Here is a 19,257-nt window from a genome sequence, read left to right as displayed (position 1 = left end):
GGGTACTGGCTATGAAATAATCATTTTTCAAAATGCCTGCAACTAGCTAAATGATGGCCATACATAAGCTGATCCTCCATAATTAGCTAGATAAAATTGTACGCAAACTGGGGGAAAAAAAAAAAAAAAGAAAAATCAAAGGGTAGGGGAAGGAGAAGAAAGAAAATTTGCTCCAGGGAAGAAGCAACTGTTCTCTGATGTGCAGCAAAGAATTTAACATCAAAGAACTAATGTAAATGGGGCCCATTTACCTTAAACAACAACAACAAAAAAAAAACAAACCAAAGCAAAAACAACAACATGAAGCCCACCACCAGAATATTTCTATTTAAGTTTGACAGCATTATGCTTTGCACCAAAATTCGAGATTATGTAATTTGACAGATGTCAAAAGAAAATGACCTTCAGAATGGCTAACTGTAGCAATTTTTATTACATTAAAATTCTCCATACGATATCTGTTAAAACGTCAGAGATCAGCAGATCACTTTTTAAATTCATCTGATTGTACCTAAAAGTTTCATTTCTACCTCAAATCCTGAAACATGTATTTTTCCTTATGTGCCTCTAATAATGGCTTCCTATTCCAATACCCTTTCTTTCTCCTACTCTTCCCACCAATCAGATAGCAAATGGAAAGCCAAATCTGTGTAAGAGTGAAAATAGCATACCAGTTCAAACATGTAATTTGAGCCACCAAAAAGACTGTTAAAACTGGTTCAATATCCAAAACGATGTTAACAGAATAATTAGTCAAGTACCAAAAGACTTCAAGGCTTTCCAAAATGAATGACAGAAATCCCAACCTGTCATACTCACAAATCCTATTAATATTCTATTTAACATTCCACTTTTGTAGGTCTATAAATCTTTTTCTTCCTTTTTTAAAAAACATACATCTTCACGGAAAAAAAACAATCACCCTCTCATTCATGTGCCAAGCGCTTTTCATTGGGAAAAAAAAAATGAATAGGAATGGATTTGACCCTCTATTTTCATGAAGAATTGCCTTTCTGCAGTGTATTGCAATTCCCTGCTTAATGGGGGCCTCCTGAAAAACTGCTTGTGCAATTTGTGCCTTAGGAAAACTCTTATTTCCAGTCCTTTCATTTGAACCAATGGCATACTTTAATCATTCTGAAATTAAGTACAGAAATTAAATACACCCATTTAACTCTTCCAGTAATTCTTCTGTGAGACTCCAGCTTCACGGTGGCCAACGCCATAGTTGTACGAACCTTACACTACAGCGTAATTACTAGCTGCACCTAAATGGATTTACTAAGTACCTAAATATTTCCCAGCTTCACTAACAGTGACTTCTATTCAGTGCTGCAGTGAGACAGGCACCTTACCTAAAACCAACCGCATGATTTGGCCCAAAACACAAGCCTTGTATACATTACAAGGCTTTAACACCAGATTAATACTCTAGTCTTTCCATATGAAACTGTTCAATGCCTTAAGTTTATGTTACACGAAGATAGCACTGATGTATGTGTCAGAAATTTGAAGGACAGACAGCAAATTATAGTTTAATCTGAAGATGTACCGTGACTTCGGCCAAAAAAGCTTGGAGGCAGATGACTTTTATGTTATGGCATGGTTCCTTCTTTTGCTCACCATTCTTGTAAGATGAAGTGAGTGAACCTAGTGAAGATGTTGAGAATGAAACGCTCTCTGTGCAAGGATACCGAAGCCTAATTCTCCCTCAGTTATGTATTTAAATCTAGTACTCTGCAAATACGTTCCTGAATTATGGTCTTAATATCTCCTGGTTTTCTTCTAACTGAATTAAAATGGTTACTTAAACTGGGCTTAAGACATTATATCAAGAGCGGTGGCATTTTGTTTTTCAGAGCCTTAACAGTTAAAATATTTACCCAAAGGGAATGACTGCAGCTTTTGCAGGCTGCCTTTGCTCATCAGCAACATCGGGCACCTCTGCTCCAAGGACACCTCACTGCTGTGCGCATCCCGCCTCTCTCCCCCACTCCAGCACAAAGATGTTTACAGAAGAGTTTGTATCACTCAGGCCCAGATGTTTCTGGTACACAAACAGCTGACGCCCAGTAAAAGCACGAAGGGATAAGGCTGCTAAACATCTTTGATGATTCAAGTCATAGCTAATGTTTCCTCCACAACTAGAAGGCACCAGTACCGAGATGTGACCCTGATCCAGGGGTTGACTCGGTTGCAGGCTTTACAATAAAGAATTTCAGCAGAATTCAGAGATCTCTGAGGCCCATGCACTTTATCATCTGATACTAGCCAAGTTCATGAGCTGTGAGTTTTGCCAAGGAGAGACAACAAGGCTCCTGAAAAGACTATAAAGAGTAAGAATGTGATTTTTACTTTTTTTAGATTTGCTATTGCTGTTCTAAGTTGAACTGTGTAGCAGTAACAAGCAAATGATAAAAAGATAAGGACTAGAAAGAAATCCTAAGTATCATTCTGAGAGCAAATCTGTTTTATTAAATAGAAGAAAAACTGGAAACAAAAGGACAGGCTGGGTATTGCTAAGTTACATCATTAGATGACAGCCCAACAAAAGTTAAGCTTTTACAGTTGGAAAGACAAACATTCAAAGTAAGGCACAATCCCCTAACAAATCTACAATCTGAAGTAATCCGTGTTCCTCAGCAAGATTATGTGGGATTACTTTCTGTAGTTTTAAATACAACAAAGCTTCCCCAACAGAACGCTAGAACTTCTCGGAGCCAGAAAGCATTACTGTACCAACAACTAGCTGCGCACAAGTCCAGCAAAGTCCCAATTAAAAGGAGAATGGAATATATTGCTCAATCATAAAAGCAATTAAAAGCATAAATAAGACACTGTGAGACACTTAATATTCCCAATGTTTAATTATTTATCTGTTCTCCGTCCTGCAGCTGTAGGTCAGAATTAACTCTTGTGAACTAAAGGCAGGAGAACTCTTTTGGGGATTTGTACCTTATTCACTTTCAAGCAGACACCCAAATTCATTTCAAATTCACACAAGAACTGCAACAGTTTCACCTAAATCAGATTTTCTACAAGTTAAACACCCCTCCTACACTCAGATGTGATTGTGAAACTACTTTGATCTCTGTTCCCAAATTTATTGCTCTGTGTAATCCATGACAAAATATAATGTGATTTACTGTATCTCTATATGACAGCCCAGCAGCTGACAGAACTTAATAATTTAGCATAAGAAAAAAACCTTCTGGCACCAAAATATACAAATCATAATTGAGGCACTTTAGTATCACATTACAATGAAGCGCATGCAGACTGATCACAAGAACTTCAAAACAATTAGAGTTCTTTCTCATTCACTTAATGAAGGTGGGTTTCATTCCCTGACATGCTCTGCAGCTATCAGCAAGTCGTTTTGGAACACTTTTGTTTCTTCACATTAAAGACTCCGAAGGACTAATAACACCGTTTTACCCCCCTCCCTGTTTCCCAAACACTCCTTTCCCTCCAAAATGGAGGAAAAAAAAAAAGCCACCTGCAGCACTGCTCCATTATGGAGATAGGAAAAAAGAGCAAGTAAGTATAAACGTCTTCAAATTGTGCCAGAATTTAAAAATACAATAAATGTGTTTTATGTTAGCTTGGTCCTAAATAACTGAACCTTCTTTCTAAGATAAAGGTATAGTGAAAAATTTTGAGATCTAAATGCCCCCCTAAGCAGATATGCCAAGGACATGTTCCATGGGGTAGCTTCAGCTCGCGTTGACTTTCACGTCTGGGGTCTTGAGAGACTCACTGCATACGGGGCACATCGCCTAAGAAAGTTTCAAGAAAAGTAGGATTGTGGAGCTCCCTGGCATGGGATGCACGAGATATTTCTACTTACTACTTCCTAACTCCAAGTAGCAAACAGCAGTCACTGCTGGCAGGTGGAGCAGACAGTAGATTACCTACAGCTGCCTGCATTAGGGAGCCCCCGCGAGATCACCAGGGATCACCGCAGGTACTGCCTCCCAGTAACAGCACATCAACTGTAGGATTGGTCCTACCTTGTCTAGGCACTCAGACCAGATGGTATTCATCCAATAATTCTGAAAATTATTTCATAATTAATCGGCCTAGCTGTTTAAAAAAATAAAAACAAAACCGAGTAATCTTACATTACAATTAGCTACTACACTGGAAAATAGCCAGTGGTTTTGCTAATATTCTACTCTATGACATAAAGATAAGTAAAATCGATCATATTTGAGGCATATTTGTTGAATTAAGACAAAATTAATAATAATGTTTCAGTTTTCTTACTTTTCGTAAAGAAAACTCTACCTACATGCAGTCAGCTTTTTCTGAGACGCATAGTGGTGGGGGGGGGGGGGGGGGAGGGGGGGGAGTGAGGTAATGATTGAGTTGGGCTTTAAAAATATTGAACAAAGTTAAAATAATAAGCAGTTGTGTATTACAAGATAAATCTGGTGTACTACAGTTTGGATAGTGAAGAAAGGCTCTGAAAACTATCGAAAAAATAATTAGAAGAGTCATCCTGCAACTGAAAAAAGCCTCCTGCACTCCATACTCAGAGAAGTTAAGACTGAAACAGTCGTACTAAAGGCATCGGTACATCCTCCAAGGTCGGGCTAAGGGGCCACCAGCCCACTCTCCTCCCCAGAGGCATGGGAGATTACAGCCAAGCTTCCCAACCAGCCAACTGTAACTGATGTGATAGGGAATGAATAAAAGTGCACACTGCAAGACAGGCCAGATGACAGTTCTCCAATTTTAATTGTATTAATGCTTCCCCTGTTGAAAGCTATCTTTTAAATTACATATTCTGTCATAACATATTATTTAGCTCAATCATGCCTCTTGCCTGGTTTTCGTTTCTTAACAGTAGTACCTTGGGCATTTTAATGTTTAACCTAATGTTGTTATTTGTGAATAATGTGGTGCTTGCTCTCTTCTCCAAACATTAATTAAGATGTTGTAAAGTAAGTCTAGTGTCTGTGGATGGATATTTTTTTCTGCAATGGTACTGATATCAGCTATCCTTGGTTACCTCTTGGACCAAGTTTATAAATAAAATTGATGGGCAGAAATCATAGAACGGCCTGGGTTGGAAGAGACCTTAAAGATCACCTAGTTCCAAGCCCCCTGCCATGGGCAGGGATGCCAGAAACCTTACCTTTTGTTTCCTAGTTTGTTTTTCTGGATGTTCCCCCACCCCAGCCAAAGGAGGTGGGAGAACAGTAACTCTGCGTATGGGTAACTGAGCCTATTGCTCTGAAATAACACCAGCAGGGAAAGAGACGATTTTTTTTCAGTCTCATTTGAGTAAAATATCCCTGAAATTATTCTACCATATTTTGCTTTGCATTTGGCTCTGTTGACTGAAGGCTCTTCCAAATAGCTCCCCTGTGGGATGATGTAATTCCTGTGACCGTGCTCCTTGTCCACTATCATCTTTCTTTCCTTGGGATGAAAGAGACTGAGCAGGGCAAAGGGGGACACACTAGAGAAGAAATTGGTTTTTCTCCCTTCTCTGTGAGCAAAAATGTTATTGCAGAGTTGTTGTCTGCTGTCCTTCATAGAAGCAGGATACAGACATTAAGTAAGTAGCACTTCTCATGAAAACATATACTAACTTTGCTCGATCTTTTCTTTTTTTTCAAATACATTTCTTTTCTCTTGATCTTTTAGGCTTTTGGCAGGATTTCTTCAATAGAGCCAAACTACTAAACTCACTTTGAGTAACATTAGCTGGTAGATCACTAACACCAGCATGTCAAAATTGTTCAAGAAACAACACAATAACAACAGAAATGTTACTACTCTGGAACAGGCAATGGTTTTCAGATGATAATGAAAAAAAATAAAGAAACTCAGGGAACATGCAACTCCTCTTGGTAAGAAGGAGATGCTCTTTAGATTATTTATAACTAAAAGAATCTGTGTAATACAAAAACACTTAAAAATTTTTAGTATAAAAAATGGCACATGTATGACAACTGGTGGAGATCCTGAATGCATTCAGCACGGAGAAAAACATATGTCTACACTATAATTAGATACAGTTTAATGATATCATTATACTCGAAAGAATACATGTCCACATTTTATGGCTGACCTACTTGCCCCCATGTAAATAACCAGGGTATCACTGCAAAGTGTATGAAAATAGAATCTGTTTTGTGAGCATCCAGTTGAACTTTCTATACTATCACTATTAGTGTTCAAGTTAATGAAGTGAAAGATGTCTCTCAGATCAAAGTCTCCATCGTGCTAAGAAGTCTAAGCAGGAGCCTACAGAATTGCTGCAGAGATGTCCAGTTCCCAGAAGGTCTTAGATACAACGATGGACCCAGTTTTGGTAGCTAATGAAATGTAGTTGGCAGAGAAGAACAACAGCTAGAGAGACTGCATTCAGTGGTGTAAGCTAACGAAAAGCATGCGATGCTTATTATTATTATTATTTTTTTTATGAGCAGAAGCAACTGCTTAGAGGAAACTCAATACTTTTAATAGAGCATCTCTTAGAATCTCTCTAATTTCTTTGAAGATGTCATATTCTTTTCTTTTTTTTTTTTTTTGGCCAGGATTGAACAGTATGACATCATCTGCACGAGTACTGAGAATCATGCCAGCATAGATACTGTGAAATAAAGACATTTCTACATGTGCAGTATGAAAGTATGCCCAATGAATATGTCCTGTTGGACTGCATTCCCAGGGTTGCGCTTGCCGGTTAATGTATCCAGCGTCATGAAGCTGGGTGATAAAGGAAGGACTGAAAGGTCTGTAGGGCACATTATCAGTACCTTAATTGTAAACTGTACGCAAGTACAAGTTCTTCAATAAATAAACATCCAATCATAAAACACCATCTGTACATTTTTTTCCCAAGAAAAGTCCCTGCTACAAAAAACATCACATTAAAACATTATTATACAGAATAGTTAATCTTAATCAGGGAAGTAATCACTGACAGAGTATATTTATACGTATTCTTTCAAAAATACACATACACACACACATACATATATATTCTTTCAAATTTAAATCTTAACTTCAAATTTCCCGGGCATTGCAGTTTTATATGGACTTCCCACCAGATGTAGGTGGAACGATTGTAACAGGTATAGACCAGAAAACACTGTAGCTGTCATATGTTATTTGAAGTAACAGAAATCTCAGAGTATAGCTAACTGCTACATCATCAAAACCAACCAGACGGATTTGCACAGCTCTGGCCAAGTTACATGCTATGTTGGAGTCCCATCTTGGTAAAATGAGCCATTTCACAACTGCATCAAATCAGATGTGCAGTCCAGAAACTAAAGTGCTGATTCTCCCCCCCTTTTTTTTCTCTTTTGACTACAGCTTCATCCTGTAATCAAATAACATGTGTGTTAAGAAGAGTCAATACACAAGAATGTAAATTACTTCTCCACAAGAAAAGCAGCACTGAAAAAGAATTAGATGTTCCTGGAACCTGCATAAAGAATTAACAGGATGAGTCAAAAACTCTCTATTTAACTACAGAAAAGAAGTCAATAAAGAGCTGAATGTTGAAAATTATTTAGAGGAAAAAAAAACTTTTTCTCCCACTCCAATTTACTCATGTACACTGCTCAGAGAGCTTTTTTATGAGGTATTTTCAGCGTTCCAAGGTTGCTTCCTTTGAGCATTGTTAGCATGTCTACTGATCTGCTAGGGTCATGCTTTCTGAATGCTCATTTTCTTTGCCAAGAAAATACCACAGACAAATGTTACAAACAGTTGTGTTAGCCAAGCTTCACATCTGCACACACTTAGAAATGCAGTTTGTCTCTTTCTTTCAGTAATTTCTGGCAAACCTGAAAATGCCCATAAGCTTTGTGGAGCCTGTCACACCTGGCTGAGGAGCGGTCCTGCACGTGCTGCTGACGCAGCCTACAACCCACCTGTCTCCCCGCTGCTGAAACTCCTCATTAGCAGAGCCTAAATGCAGTAGTATGTCTAGTACATTCATTTCTTAAACAGTTTGTTTTATTTCATCAGTGAGGTGTGACTTCAAATACTAAAAATTACCATCATATCTGAAAATGCTATAATCACCTGATGCAATGAAATTCAGGCAAACTAAATCTATATATGAACAGCTTTAAAAGCAACACTAAATCACTATGATTGAGTACAAGCGTTCCTCTGAGGTGATATATAAGATTCCTTAACTAACATACAGTAAATACTCTGGAGAAATTGTCAAGCCGTTTTTGTAAAAAGATAGATAATAGACATTAGGAAAGTACTGAAGTCATAAGGACATAAGTAGTTTCAAATGCTCCATGCTGTCGCCTTGAATTTTGTCTGATTTATGGCCAGCAGAGTTTATCCGACCTTAAGCACATTACGGCTTGTTATCCGGATCTGATAAGGCGGCTCCGTGTTCCAATACAGGTGCCATGTTACGACTCACAAGGTGAGCAGTAAGGCGATTACGGGTGATGGGGCTGTGGCACCTGACCTAGCAGAAGGCTAAGGAAGAACTGCCGCTGCCCGGTGGAACACCTTCTTCTGCATCAAGCTACCAAGTACACGCGGAGCTGCTCCTGCACCAGCTCAGCCCTATTTCGACATAACATCTGTGGCTCCAGGGTGGTAGGAGCCCTGCTTAGGAAAAGGAGGAAAGATTGATGGAAGGGAGTTGCCTGCCCTGCTCTCTCTTCTGCACTTCTGAGTCTATACCCCAGCCCTCTGAGGGAACAGGACACTTGGGACAAGGAAAAATGCCCATCAGACCTGTGTATGCCTACAAGCCTTCCGCACGCCTCCATCTTCAGCAATGTGGCTCACGTGATGGGGAAGGAGACATGCAAAAATGAACAGGGAGGCTTTAGAAGGCCAGGTCCAAATCAGGAACAGCTCAAGAAAGAGGTCTGCTTTGACAGAACAGCACTAAGTTACAAACACGCAAGCGTACCATAGTGTACTCAGCCAAGAGCAAATTGTAAGAGCCTGTCGAAGATTTTCAGTCCTGGGCAGATGCTCCACAGGAACCCAAGTGCTGGGGTGGGAGTGTCTCTGCCCCTTCCCCTGGGGCTGGATCTGGACCCTTTCAACCTGTGGTTCAGCAAGAAAGGCGCGTGAAGCTCAGGGCTACAGCCCCCACGCTTTTATAGGGCTGGTAGCACTGGTCAGGAACACAAGCAAATTGTGGGGAGACAGCACGGCTGGGCCCTGCCCCGGGGAGCAGGAGGTCGGACCTCCAGCCCCAAGCCTTCCCAGCCCTGGTGAGACGGAGCCCTCGTCACCTTCTCAGGGACCGTACTGCTCATGGGGTGGTGGCCAGCCTGGAGAAATCTCAGAGGTGCCCCTGGGTTGTCCAACCAGGTTCAGCAGAAGTTAAAACATACATATTTACATCAGCTGTCGTTCACTTTCTTACAAAGTGGTATTTAAGTGAAAATAATACCTGCAAGAGAGGGGGTCAGTGGAAAATTATGGACTGCTCCCTTTATTATTTTTTCCATGTCAATAGATATGTTTATTTTTCCTATAGTGTGGGTTACACGGTGTCATTTGGCAACCTGTTAAATATTTTCCCGCTTATCATTCCCCTACTGATCGGGAGATGCAATAACTGTCAGAAGATAATTGCTTTTAGAATCACAGGTTCAAAAACATTACTGTATGATTTTTATTGAGTAGCTTTCTGGCATTGTATGCTGTAATCTCTAACAAAATGAATCAAATAAAATATTGAAATAAACAATGTCCTATCTTCTCTATTGCTTAAAATCTCAACTTTAAAGTAAAGACTTCAGTAAATTACACTATGTTTACCTAAATATTGAAAAGCTGTCTACAAATACCAACAAATATTTAAATGTCCAGTGTGCTTGCAATGAAAACCTTTTCTCTAATCTCTTCTGCGCATTCTCCTTCCTCCCATCCCCACTGGAGCAGGGCTACGGGGAGGACAATACCACATAAATCCTATGTCTTCTTTTACCCACCTTTATTTTATTTTTTTTTTTCCACTCAAATTTTAGCCTTTTTTTTTTTATTTAAAAAAAACAACAGTCCACAATTTCACAAAGGAATACACACAGAAATCAGTATTACTCACAAAACAGCCCACTGAGGAATGAGATCCTTCATGTGGGAATGGACTGACCTTCAGAAAATCTGGACAGCCATACGACTATTTCCAAGCCTAAACAGTGAAATTCAGCTTCCTCTTGGATTTTTAAACAATCTTTAAAGACTTGGCAAAAAGAATTCAGTTTGGAGGACAAAACTTTCTCCCATATTGTCCTAAATTTCAGGGGAACGAGATTTGCTTGTTTTAAAAACAAGTTTTAAGATTCATGCTGCAATTAAGGTATTTTAGTCAACCCCCTTCAAATAAAATCTCCATTAAAATTCTGCAGATTTTAAGAGGATCAAGATTTGAAACTGAGTTAGTGGAAACTGTTACTTTTGACCTTTATATGGAGTTTGCCCTTTAAGCTACTTTGACTTTGTAGCCAATTTCCACAGCTCTACATTTGGAAGACAGAAATGAAGAAGAACAGTAGAGGGAGATTTGATGGTAAATGCAAGGTATTTTTTCATATTTACGACAGACTTTCCAAAAGACTTTTTTTCCTTGTTCTCTACTCAACATGTGCTCTTCTGATTAGAAGTAAAAAAAAAAAAAAAAAAGTATGCTAAGTTAAAAAAACGTAATTTTTAATAGCAGTTAATAGTGCTTAAAATTAGCAATTTTATTTGGAAAAAATAGAAAAATCCAATAAATTAAAAGAAAATATTTCTGACAGAAATGACAATTCAAGTCTATTAAAGATATTTCCCTATGAAGGATTATTTGTAACTTTAATTTGAGGATGTAAAGAAGTTAACTTTTCTTTTGCTATACTACACATGTAAAAAAAGATCAAAGAAAGAAAAGAATTGAGATTCAAATTCCATTTTTAAGCAAAAATGACAATGTCTTCCTGAGTTAAAATTAATCCTTTAATGATGAATTTCAAAGGTTTAAATACTTTCTGTGACCTTGGCTTTAAATAATTATGCCAAGCAGAGCTTTCCTTACATTCAGAAAAGATTCTGAATTGTTGATCACAGCCATTTTAATGGCTTCAGGCTGGCTGATTTCCAACGTAATCCTCCAAATGCTGTTTAAAATTACAGACCAAGAACCTGACGCAGGTAAATGAAATGTCACTTTCACAAAGGCTGTTCAAACAGTATATGCAGATTGTTAATTTATGCCACTGTACATCACTGGGCAATAAAACGTATCATTTATTACATTAACACATATGAAAGATACTTCAACAACTATCAGCTCACGTATACACCCTTAGTCTACCATCAATATTGAGCAGCCGTTTTTAGTTAAGTCTTTGAAATAAAACTGACATGTTTTAGTTCATACCATCCCTAATGTGGAGAAACATTTCTATTCAAGGAGCCAGTGAAAGGGGTTTGTCAGGAAGCTGCTGCGAGCGCAGCGTTGAAGCAGCGATACGCGGTGACCCGGCTGAACAGAATGGGGAGGGAAGCCTTGATGAAGTTGAAACGTTAATTTTTATTTTCAAACCTTTCACACAGTACTTGCTCATCTGATGCACACAGACAAAAGTAGATCAGCCATTGTTAGCCACTAGACCCAATTTCCTTGCAGTTTTAGCCTGAGTTTTTTCTCCTTAAGAACTTTTCCTCATTTTGAGGGAGAAAAAGTGTGGTTAGACAGAACTGCCCTTTCTACTCTCTCTAGTCAAATAAAGGAAAAGCAACTAGCCTAGTCCTTAGCTGGGTTTCCCTTTAAAGTCATCTGGATTTTAAATGTCACGGCCATCCCACTCGCAACACGGCTGGAAGGTGCTGCCCCAGCAGCACTCACAGCAGACAGCTACAGCAGCGATTGCTGCCATTGCATCTTCAAAGACAGGTCTTTCGTTAGAGAGCCACAGAATTTCCATTCTCATACAGTGATTGCAGCATCTATGTCACATCTACAACATACTACCTTTTGTTTTCAAATCAAGTGACCCCCTAAACATTTTCCGTTGTAAAGCTTTGGTTATCTGACTTTTGAGGTGATTGCTTCCCTTTTGCTGAGCCACAAGAAGCAGCCCTGTGTGATTCTCTTACCTTGTCCAAGGCCTTCTCTGTTTCTGCATCATGCACCTTTTTCAGGTCGAGCAACATTTTTTCTGCATCCACTTTCAGCTTATTCACCACCATCTCGTGATCTCGAGCTGCCCTCTGCTTTTCCTCTTCCCTCTGAAGGCTCATCTCCATCAGCTGTTGCTTGCGCTGAGCATTTACCTGAATAAGCTCTTCCCTCAGCTTGTGGATTTGGCTCTCCATCTCACACATAACCTGAAATGAAGAACAGGCAAAGTAACAAAACAAGAACAAACAACAAAATACTTCCCTCAGACAGGCTTTCACCTGTGGTAGGAAGCTGACTCTACAGATTCTATGTCCCTTTCCTTGTCTTCTTTTCTTGCTCTTCCCCTTCTCCACATACACAGAGATGGACAGAGCTCCCTCCTACCCAAGGCATGGCTAGAGCAAGGAGATTTACCTTTTTGGAGGGGGTGACCCCATCGGTGAAGAAACTTAAGTTTGTGGCCTATAGTCACTATATATAATGTCTTTTTTCCCTTAAGAATTCACCTATCACGTTGTAATGAGACATGAGCATATCATCAATCATTTACCAACCACTGCTACAGATTATAGACCGCATCTCGCTGCAGTGTGCTGATGTGCACAAGGAACACGTCACAGAAAGCGCTCCTTCAGGTGAGGGCACCAGCACACACCGAGAAAGGATGACACTGGCCAACGCAAAGAACCCTTACAACTCTGTCACACTCTTGAAGTATACAGACTATACACTGCTACTTTACTGTAGTCCATTAGTTCAGATTTACTCTTGCATATAGCTCTCATTAATTACTGTTCTAACTGCATTTTGTCTGTAGCTTCTCAAAAGAAATTATAGGTGCATTGCATCTGTGACAAAACCATTGTCTTTCCGGCTAATCGTAACATATGAAGTTGAAAAGACATGTTCTCTTTCATAAACATAGTTCTGAAAACAAGCCTTTTCACTAAAGACCTCACACAGTAGTTCTCCCTTTTTGTTCCCACCTCACAAGCGACACTGCAGTTCCCTGGAATTCTTGGGATGTACGGGATGACAATGAGATAAAATACTGACATCCTACCAAACAGATGTAGGTGACTCAGATCAAGCTTATTAAAGGTTTCCTAAGAAAATCTGCTTAAAACTAGCATATATCAAAAAAAAACATTGCCCTGGAGTGCCAGGTACTGTTTCTAGAGCTGTGAAGTGCTCTCTCCAACTATTACTGTTCTTCAGACATTTCCTACAGTATCTATATTCAGCTAAACCACTTCTTTGCAGTCTCTGAGAACCATGTTACTACAAATCTTTGACAAAGAAAGATTCATTTCTGACCAAAGTTGGGAAATTAATGACTGTATCAGAAATAACGCCTTGCGCATTAATGTACGAGGAGAGATTGTTACGATAATTACTGTGATCTGCGAGAAAACTGAGGCTTGAAAGTCTATTTTTTTAAACTATTTGAGCTATGTGGTATAATAAAAGACATGATGTCTCCTTTCAAACCTTCCCTTGTGTCTTTAGACTATCACAGCTGTAACATGTATTAAATATTAACCATCTCAGAAACTTATCACAAGATTGACTTGTTTCCATGCTTTCCTAATTACTCATTGGCATTACTCCTTAGCATGTCAAAGGTAAAGTTTTGTGCATGCACAGAATGAGCACATCATTTGTATACAGAATTATAAAAAATTCCACATACTTCAGCCTATATCAGCATTATTTCAAACATATGCTTCAGATTCTGTGATCTACACTAGATCCTTTCCCGATCTTTTCCTCCACGCGTTTATTTTTTTTTCTAAATCTGCACAGTCTAAAATGCAAAATACACTTTAGTTTGCAATTATACAGACTAAAATGTAAAGCACATTTCAGTATATCATTATAATCTACAATATACTTCTACAATTCTTTCAGAAAAATATTTCACCTTAAGATCATAACAAAATGTTTCAGTAACTGAAAAAAAAAATTTTTTTAAGAAAAGCTTCCTTAAGCTTGATTTTTTCCATAAGTGAAACTTTAAGACATTACATCGCTCAGAAGATTCCTAAAAAGTTTGATAAAAGTTTCAGATAAGGAGCCAAGACTCACTTCTTAGAATACAAGAACAAAACATTCATACATCATATTACAAGCCAAGATAGAGAATGGGTGAATTCCTGAGTCAACTGTTATTTCCTTCTGCTTTACTTCATTCTATACTCAATAACTCTTATACAAAGACACAGGAAAATTCAAATAGCACAATGCAGCATTTTCTACTGCCACATGGCAGTGACAGTGCCAAGCTTTCAGATTCAAAACTGGGGAGCCAAAAGATAGAGGGCTGAATGTTATAGGTAAAGTAATAGTAATTAATATGTAAAAGAGCATTAATGTTGGGCCTAATAGATGGCAAAAGCAGATTTGGTTCTATTAGGAAAGAAGAAAGAATCTGAAGACAGGGTGATGGCAGCGAAACTAATGTGATTAAGGGAGTCCTTTTGGAGCAACTTCACTGCTAGTAAGATGATGTTAAGAGACATCTAATCTCTCCAAAGTGACTGGGAAAAGCTTACGCTGGGGATCACAGGCACAGTTCTTGTCTGTAACCTTAAAATAAGGCTAGTTTTCACAGCTAGATTTTTTTCTCCATAAACAAAGTCACTGGCAGAAGCAGCTTACAAATGACCAACTTGCTGCATAAGACAACTTTCTGTGGCATGGGCATCTTAAAACTACTAAAAGAAATGAAGCCCAAACTTTCCATCACTAAGACTCTGCTATTCCACATGCCAGGTCTCATAAAGTATTATTAGGCTTAGATGTGGGCAAATTAGTATTGGCAGGAAAAATTTAAAAAATGACAATTTTCTGTTGTGGAAAATCCATGAAATATAAAACTTCAGAGCAATTTTATAGCTGGTTATATCTATGTTTGTGAACCATGCTGACCAAATTGCATGCTCCAAACAATAACTTGGGTGCAAGACCTACTGTGAGACGTACACAACTTCAATACTCCACCAGAGCAAATAACTATTGTGCTAAATGGAAGGCTTAAACATAAGAAATAAAGATTTCACAGTATATAGTAGGTTCAAAATGTTATTGCTACTTGCCGGATTTAGGAATCAGGGTTAAAGCCTTTTTTTTCAGTGGTATGGGCTTGAGTAAATGAAATGAGAGATCCATATCTCTTTTACAAAGAACGCTGAAGGATGGCATGCCATTGCAGCACATCTCAAACAAGAAAGCATTCTGTAAAGTGATTTAAAGGAAAACAGAGAAAGAAAACGCTAGCTTACAGAATATCCCAAATGGAACAAAAACACAAGCATGTAAAGTCAGCTGTGTGAGAGGTAGAGAGTTCATACGAATGTATATGGCATACTTGTATGTACGCTATGTGGCACGTATGACAGTCCTATAGATGAAGAAACTGCTAGCTGAGATGGTGATTTCTATTTCTGTTTCAAAGGAATAACTTAGAATTCTAACTAAGAATATTTGTGCTGAAATAGTGTCATAAAAAGGGTGGGTCAAAAGCCCACAGCAATTTGCCTGTAGGGAAAAAATAGACTTGAAAGAAAAAAAAGAAGGTTGCTCACTCACTCTGGCCTATTTAAAATGCCAATAAATGTACTTCATGTTATTTGGAAGGAAAACATGTGCTCTTAATTTTAAAAAGTAAATTGCATAAGAAAATATAAAGCTGGCAAAAAGTTCAAATTAAAATCTGTTGCTGAAGTCTGAAACTCTGCTACAGTTACATGCAACAGAGATGAGAAATGGACCGAATGACTACAGTCCAATTCCTTTTGTTTTTCAGGAGCTTCTGCTTCAACCTCTTGAAGCATTTACTTGGATCAGTTTCTAAGGAAGAGGCCGGAGCATGACTGAGTCTTTTCTACTTGGTGATGGAATACACGGGCTCCCTCTCAACGTATTACACAGCAAACCACATCCACCCCATCACCACACATAACTTTGAAATGCCCTCAACGCCGTTTGAACTCACAAAACCAAGGAAATGCAGAGTTGAGATAAAATCCAATCTTATTCCCTGTGGCTCAGATCTAGAATGATTTAGGTGTTGCTTCAGCAGCTTCAACAAGTGACTAAGCTCCCCGCAGATGAAGTTGCAGAAACCTTTCATTGCTGAGGGTACTCAGGCAGCTGAAAGAGAATTGCACTTTTAGAACCTACTGCATTTCTCAAGTGGATTGTGATACCTCTTCCAAATGAGTTTCAGAAGCTTCCTGTGGTGGGCTAACTTGGCTTCAGCTGGAGACAACTGCACAGGTTTCCATTTGCAGTGCTTAATTTTGCTTGCATGTAACAAACCCCCAAACACCTCTGAGCAGTTCCATAGACTTAGTTCAAACATGAAGTGTTAGGTTAGATGCTGACAATTATTCATCCTAGGATTATAACCTAAAATATTAGCCCATAAGCAACAGCCCTACTGGAATCACTGCTATGCAGTTTCTGCCTCTGTGCGCTGGTACTTGCTCAACGTTTTCTCACCTGGAAGAACATTAAAATTAGTGCACTCGTTTGAACAGTGCGCTATGTGAAACCATCAGCTGCACCCTTCTGAAAGGGAGACTTGTTTCTTTGTGTCTTGTTAGGCTGGCTGGATGTGACAGAGATGGATGAGGTATACATAACATTTGTTATTGGATAGTGGATTATTTTTGAAAGGAGATCAGTCCAGCCAAGGGAAAGGAAGTCTGCAGTAAAAACAAACCTCACTTTGATGATGAAGAAGAATTAAAAGGAAAATAAGGAACAAAGTAGAAACCAGTGATTCAGTGGTGACAATGACTCCCTTTTACCCTAGATTAGTGCAATGTTCCAGAAGAGGTGGGAGAGCATCCCATCCGAGTCAGCACAGCAACTGGTGACATATTTAGGGTAAAACAACTTAGACAGATTATCTGTTGGAAATGGGGAATCTGAACCACTTTAACTTTCTTATTAACAAAAAAAGCTTTGTAAAGGGTTGAGAAACGGGACAAGTTTCTCTACCATCACACACACAAAAGCAGTGCACCTAACATAAAAGACTACTAAAAAAGTAAACAAATGGTATTTGTTTGCAGCTCTAAGCTAAGAAAAAAGTACAGCTGTAAGAACTTCAAAGATGCCTGATGTTGGTTTGTGTTTAAACCAAAATTGGTTTACATTAACGAGTCTTGCTACTGCAGTTCCAGCGAGTCACAACAATCAGTCTTACACTTGATCTCACTGGCTTTTGGGAACCATCCCTATGATTTTTACCATTACGAGATAAAAGAGGCAACAAAGTGCAGCTTCTAAGGGCCAAGCACGATCCCTGTGGCTCTCTGTTCTTTTCGTCCACAAAACATCCCACTGAGCCAGACTCACTGGGCCCAGTACGCCTGCTTTTCTCCCAGCCAGACGAGTTTCATCTGGCCAGTTCAGCCAGCTGGCAGATAAATGTGTGGTTCCCTTGTAACAGGACAATGACACAAAAGGTACACAGCAATGCCAAAACCAGGAATCTGTTGGTTTAAGCTACAATCTAAATCTAAAAAGCTCAAGTCCAAACCAATACTTTAAAAACAGCTTTGAATTAGCAAGTCATTAAAATGTAGTAACTCAAGATTTTAATGTCATATATCTCCATTTTAATCAAGTATATTAAAAAGATTTTCTATACAATGACAATTTAAAATAAAATATTGAGAATATTATCTTTTTTTTTCTTGTGATTGATAAAACCAGTAATTTGTAAATAATAGGAAACCTTAAATGTATAGGTAGAAAATAAGGTTGGGAACATGGAAGTGTATGAGACACTGTTCAAAACATCCTATCAAAGCAGTAACAAGTAACAGGATCTCTACAAGACAAATTGCAACATATAAAGAGCTGAATTTTTAAGGAACATCTTTTAAGGAACATCAGCCAACCATCCTAATCACAAGGGGAAAACAAATCTAAATGAACAAATCTAAATTAGGGTAGTAACTGATGAAGGAGGAAGGGAGGGTTGGGAAAGACACAAGGAAATAGAACCAAGATGGAAGTTTCAAGGTCATACACAGAAGATATTAACATGAGCATAACAACGCTTGGCTAATGGTGGTCAGATTTCTGCAGTTGTTATTTTACTGTTGGAGAATGATTGAAAGAATTCTTCCTGGATTTTTGGTCAGGAAGTAACGTTGGAAGCAATGCGAGTACTGCACTGATTTGTAAAGAAAACTACTTCCGCAAATGTCACGGACATTATCACATGCGTAATGATGTGGCAGAGCCCAAATTAACAGGGATAAGTAATAAACAGCTATTTAGCTTTCACAGCACAATCTATTACACTGTCAAGTTTAAATGCCTTTGGGTAAGAACACAGACCCATAAAAATGGTAATTAAGGGAGCAGATAAATAAAATAGTGTGAAATGAAGTGAGAATGAACAACAGTTCAATGACCAACAGGTAGGTTTCACCTCCTAAGAGCACTGATAAGATTTTCAAAAAAGCAAATTATTCTGGAGGGAATCACTGAAGCACAGTGATTCTAGCACTGAAGCACAATTAAACCACAATCTACCACAATTAAACATAGTCCTGATCGCTAATCTAGTGCTTGCTGGAAATACTAAATCAGCAAAACTAAAACTTCAATACAAAAGATGCATGAAACACTATGTAAACATTCATGAAAATGCATACATAAGTTTTCTTATTCCTGAGGGAAGAAGATTCTGTCCATGAAGTTGGTGCTATTGCACAACTTGTTAAATAGAAGACATCTTTACTTTAAATATTAATAATTTCATCCCATAACTGAAATATATTCATATGTTCACAAATCAAGCGTTCACAGTTTTTAAATCAGACTGTATAATAGCAATTTTAGGTATTCTGTAGGAAAATTGTTACATAAACGAAAGGTGTAGTCACTACGCTGCCCAGCATACAAAGAGTAGCAGCTCTCTAGAATAAAACAGATGCACGTTCAGTGTCCAAAAAAACCTTATGTAGAAGCAGTGCAGATGGCAACCATAATACTAACAGTAAAATGTTTGCTGTTCAGCTGTGTAAAATCTGAGTCCCCCTATTACAGGGCTTATACAAAGGTATATCAACTCCATCTCAACACAATCCCAGATTTTCCCA

At 38.5% G+C, this 19,257-nt stretch overlaps 1 protein-coding gene across 13 annotated transcripts in view; it reads right to left on the bottom strand.

Annotated features, from left to right (window-relative positions):
- Window positions 1–19,257, bottom strand: part of CEP112 (centrosomal protein 112) — a 163,010-nt gene that overhangs the window by 51,715 nt on the left and 92,038 nt on the right. For all 13 annotated transcript variants that reach the window (XR_007163457.2, XM_048064341.2, XM_048064340.2 and 10 more), the window contains one exon: window positions 12,103–12,333. Coding sequence is in view for 12 of the 13 variants with exons in the window: in XM_048064341.2 (XP_047920298.1) it covers window positions 12,103–12,333 (231 nt within the window). In the remaining variant the exon portion in view is untranslated. The remainder of the gene's footprint in view (window positions 1–12,102; window positions 12,334–19,257) is intronic.

The sequence above is a fragment of the Anser cygnoides genome, chromosome 19 (assembly GCF_040182565.1).
Source record: "Anser cygnoides isolate HZ-2024a breed goose chromosome 19, Taihu_goose_T2T_genome, whole genome shotgun sequence".
NCBI classification, from domain to species: Eukaryota; Metazoa; Chordata; class Aves; order Anseriformes; family Anatidae; genus Anser; species Anser cygnoides.
Note: the sequence above shows the minus strand (reverse complement) of the source record. Positions and strands in the feature narration are given on the sequence as shown.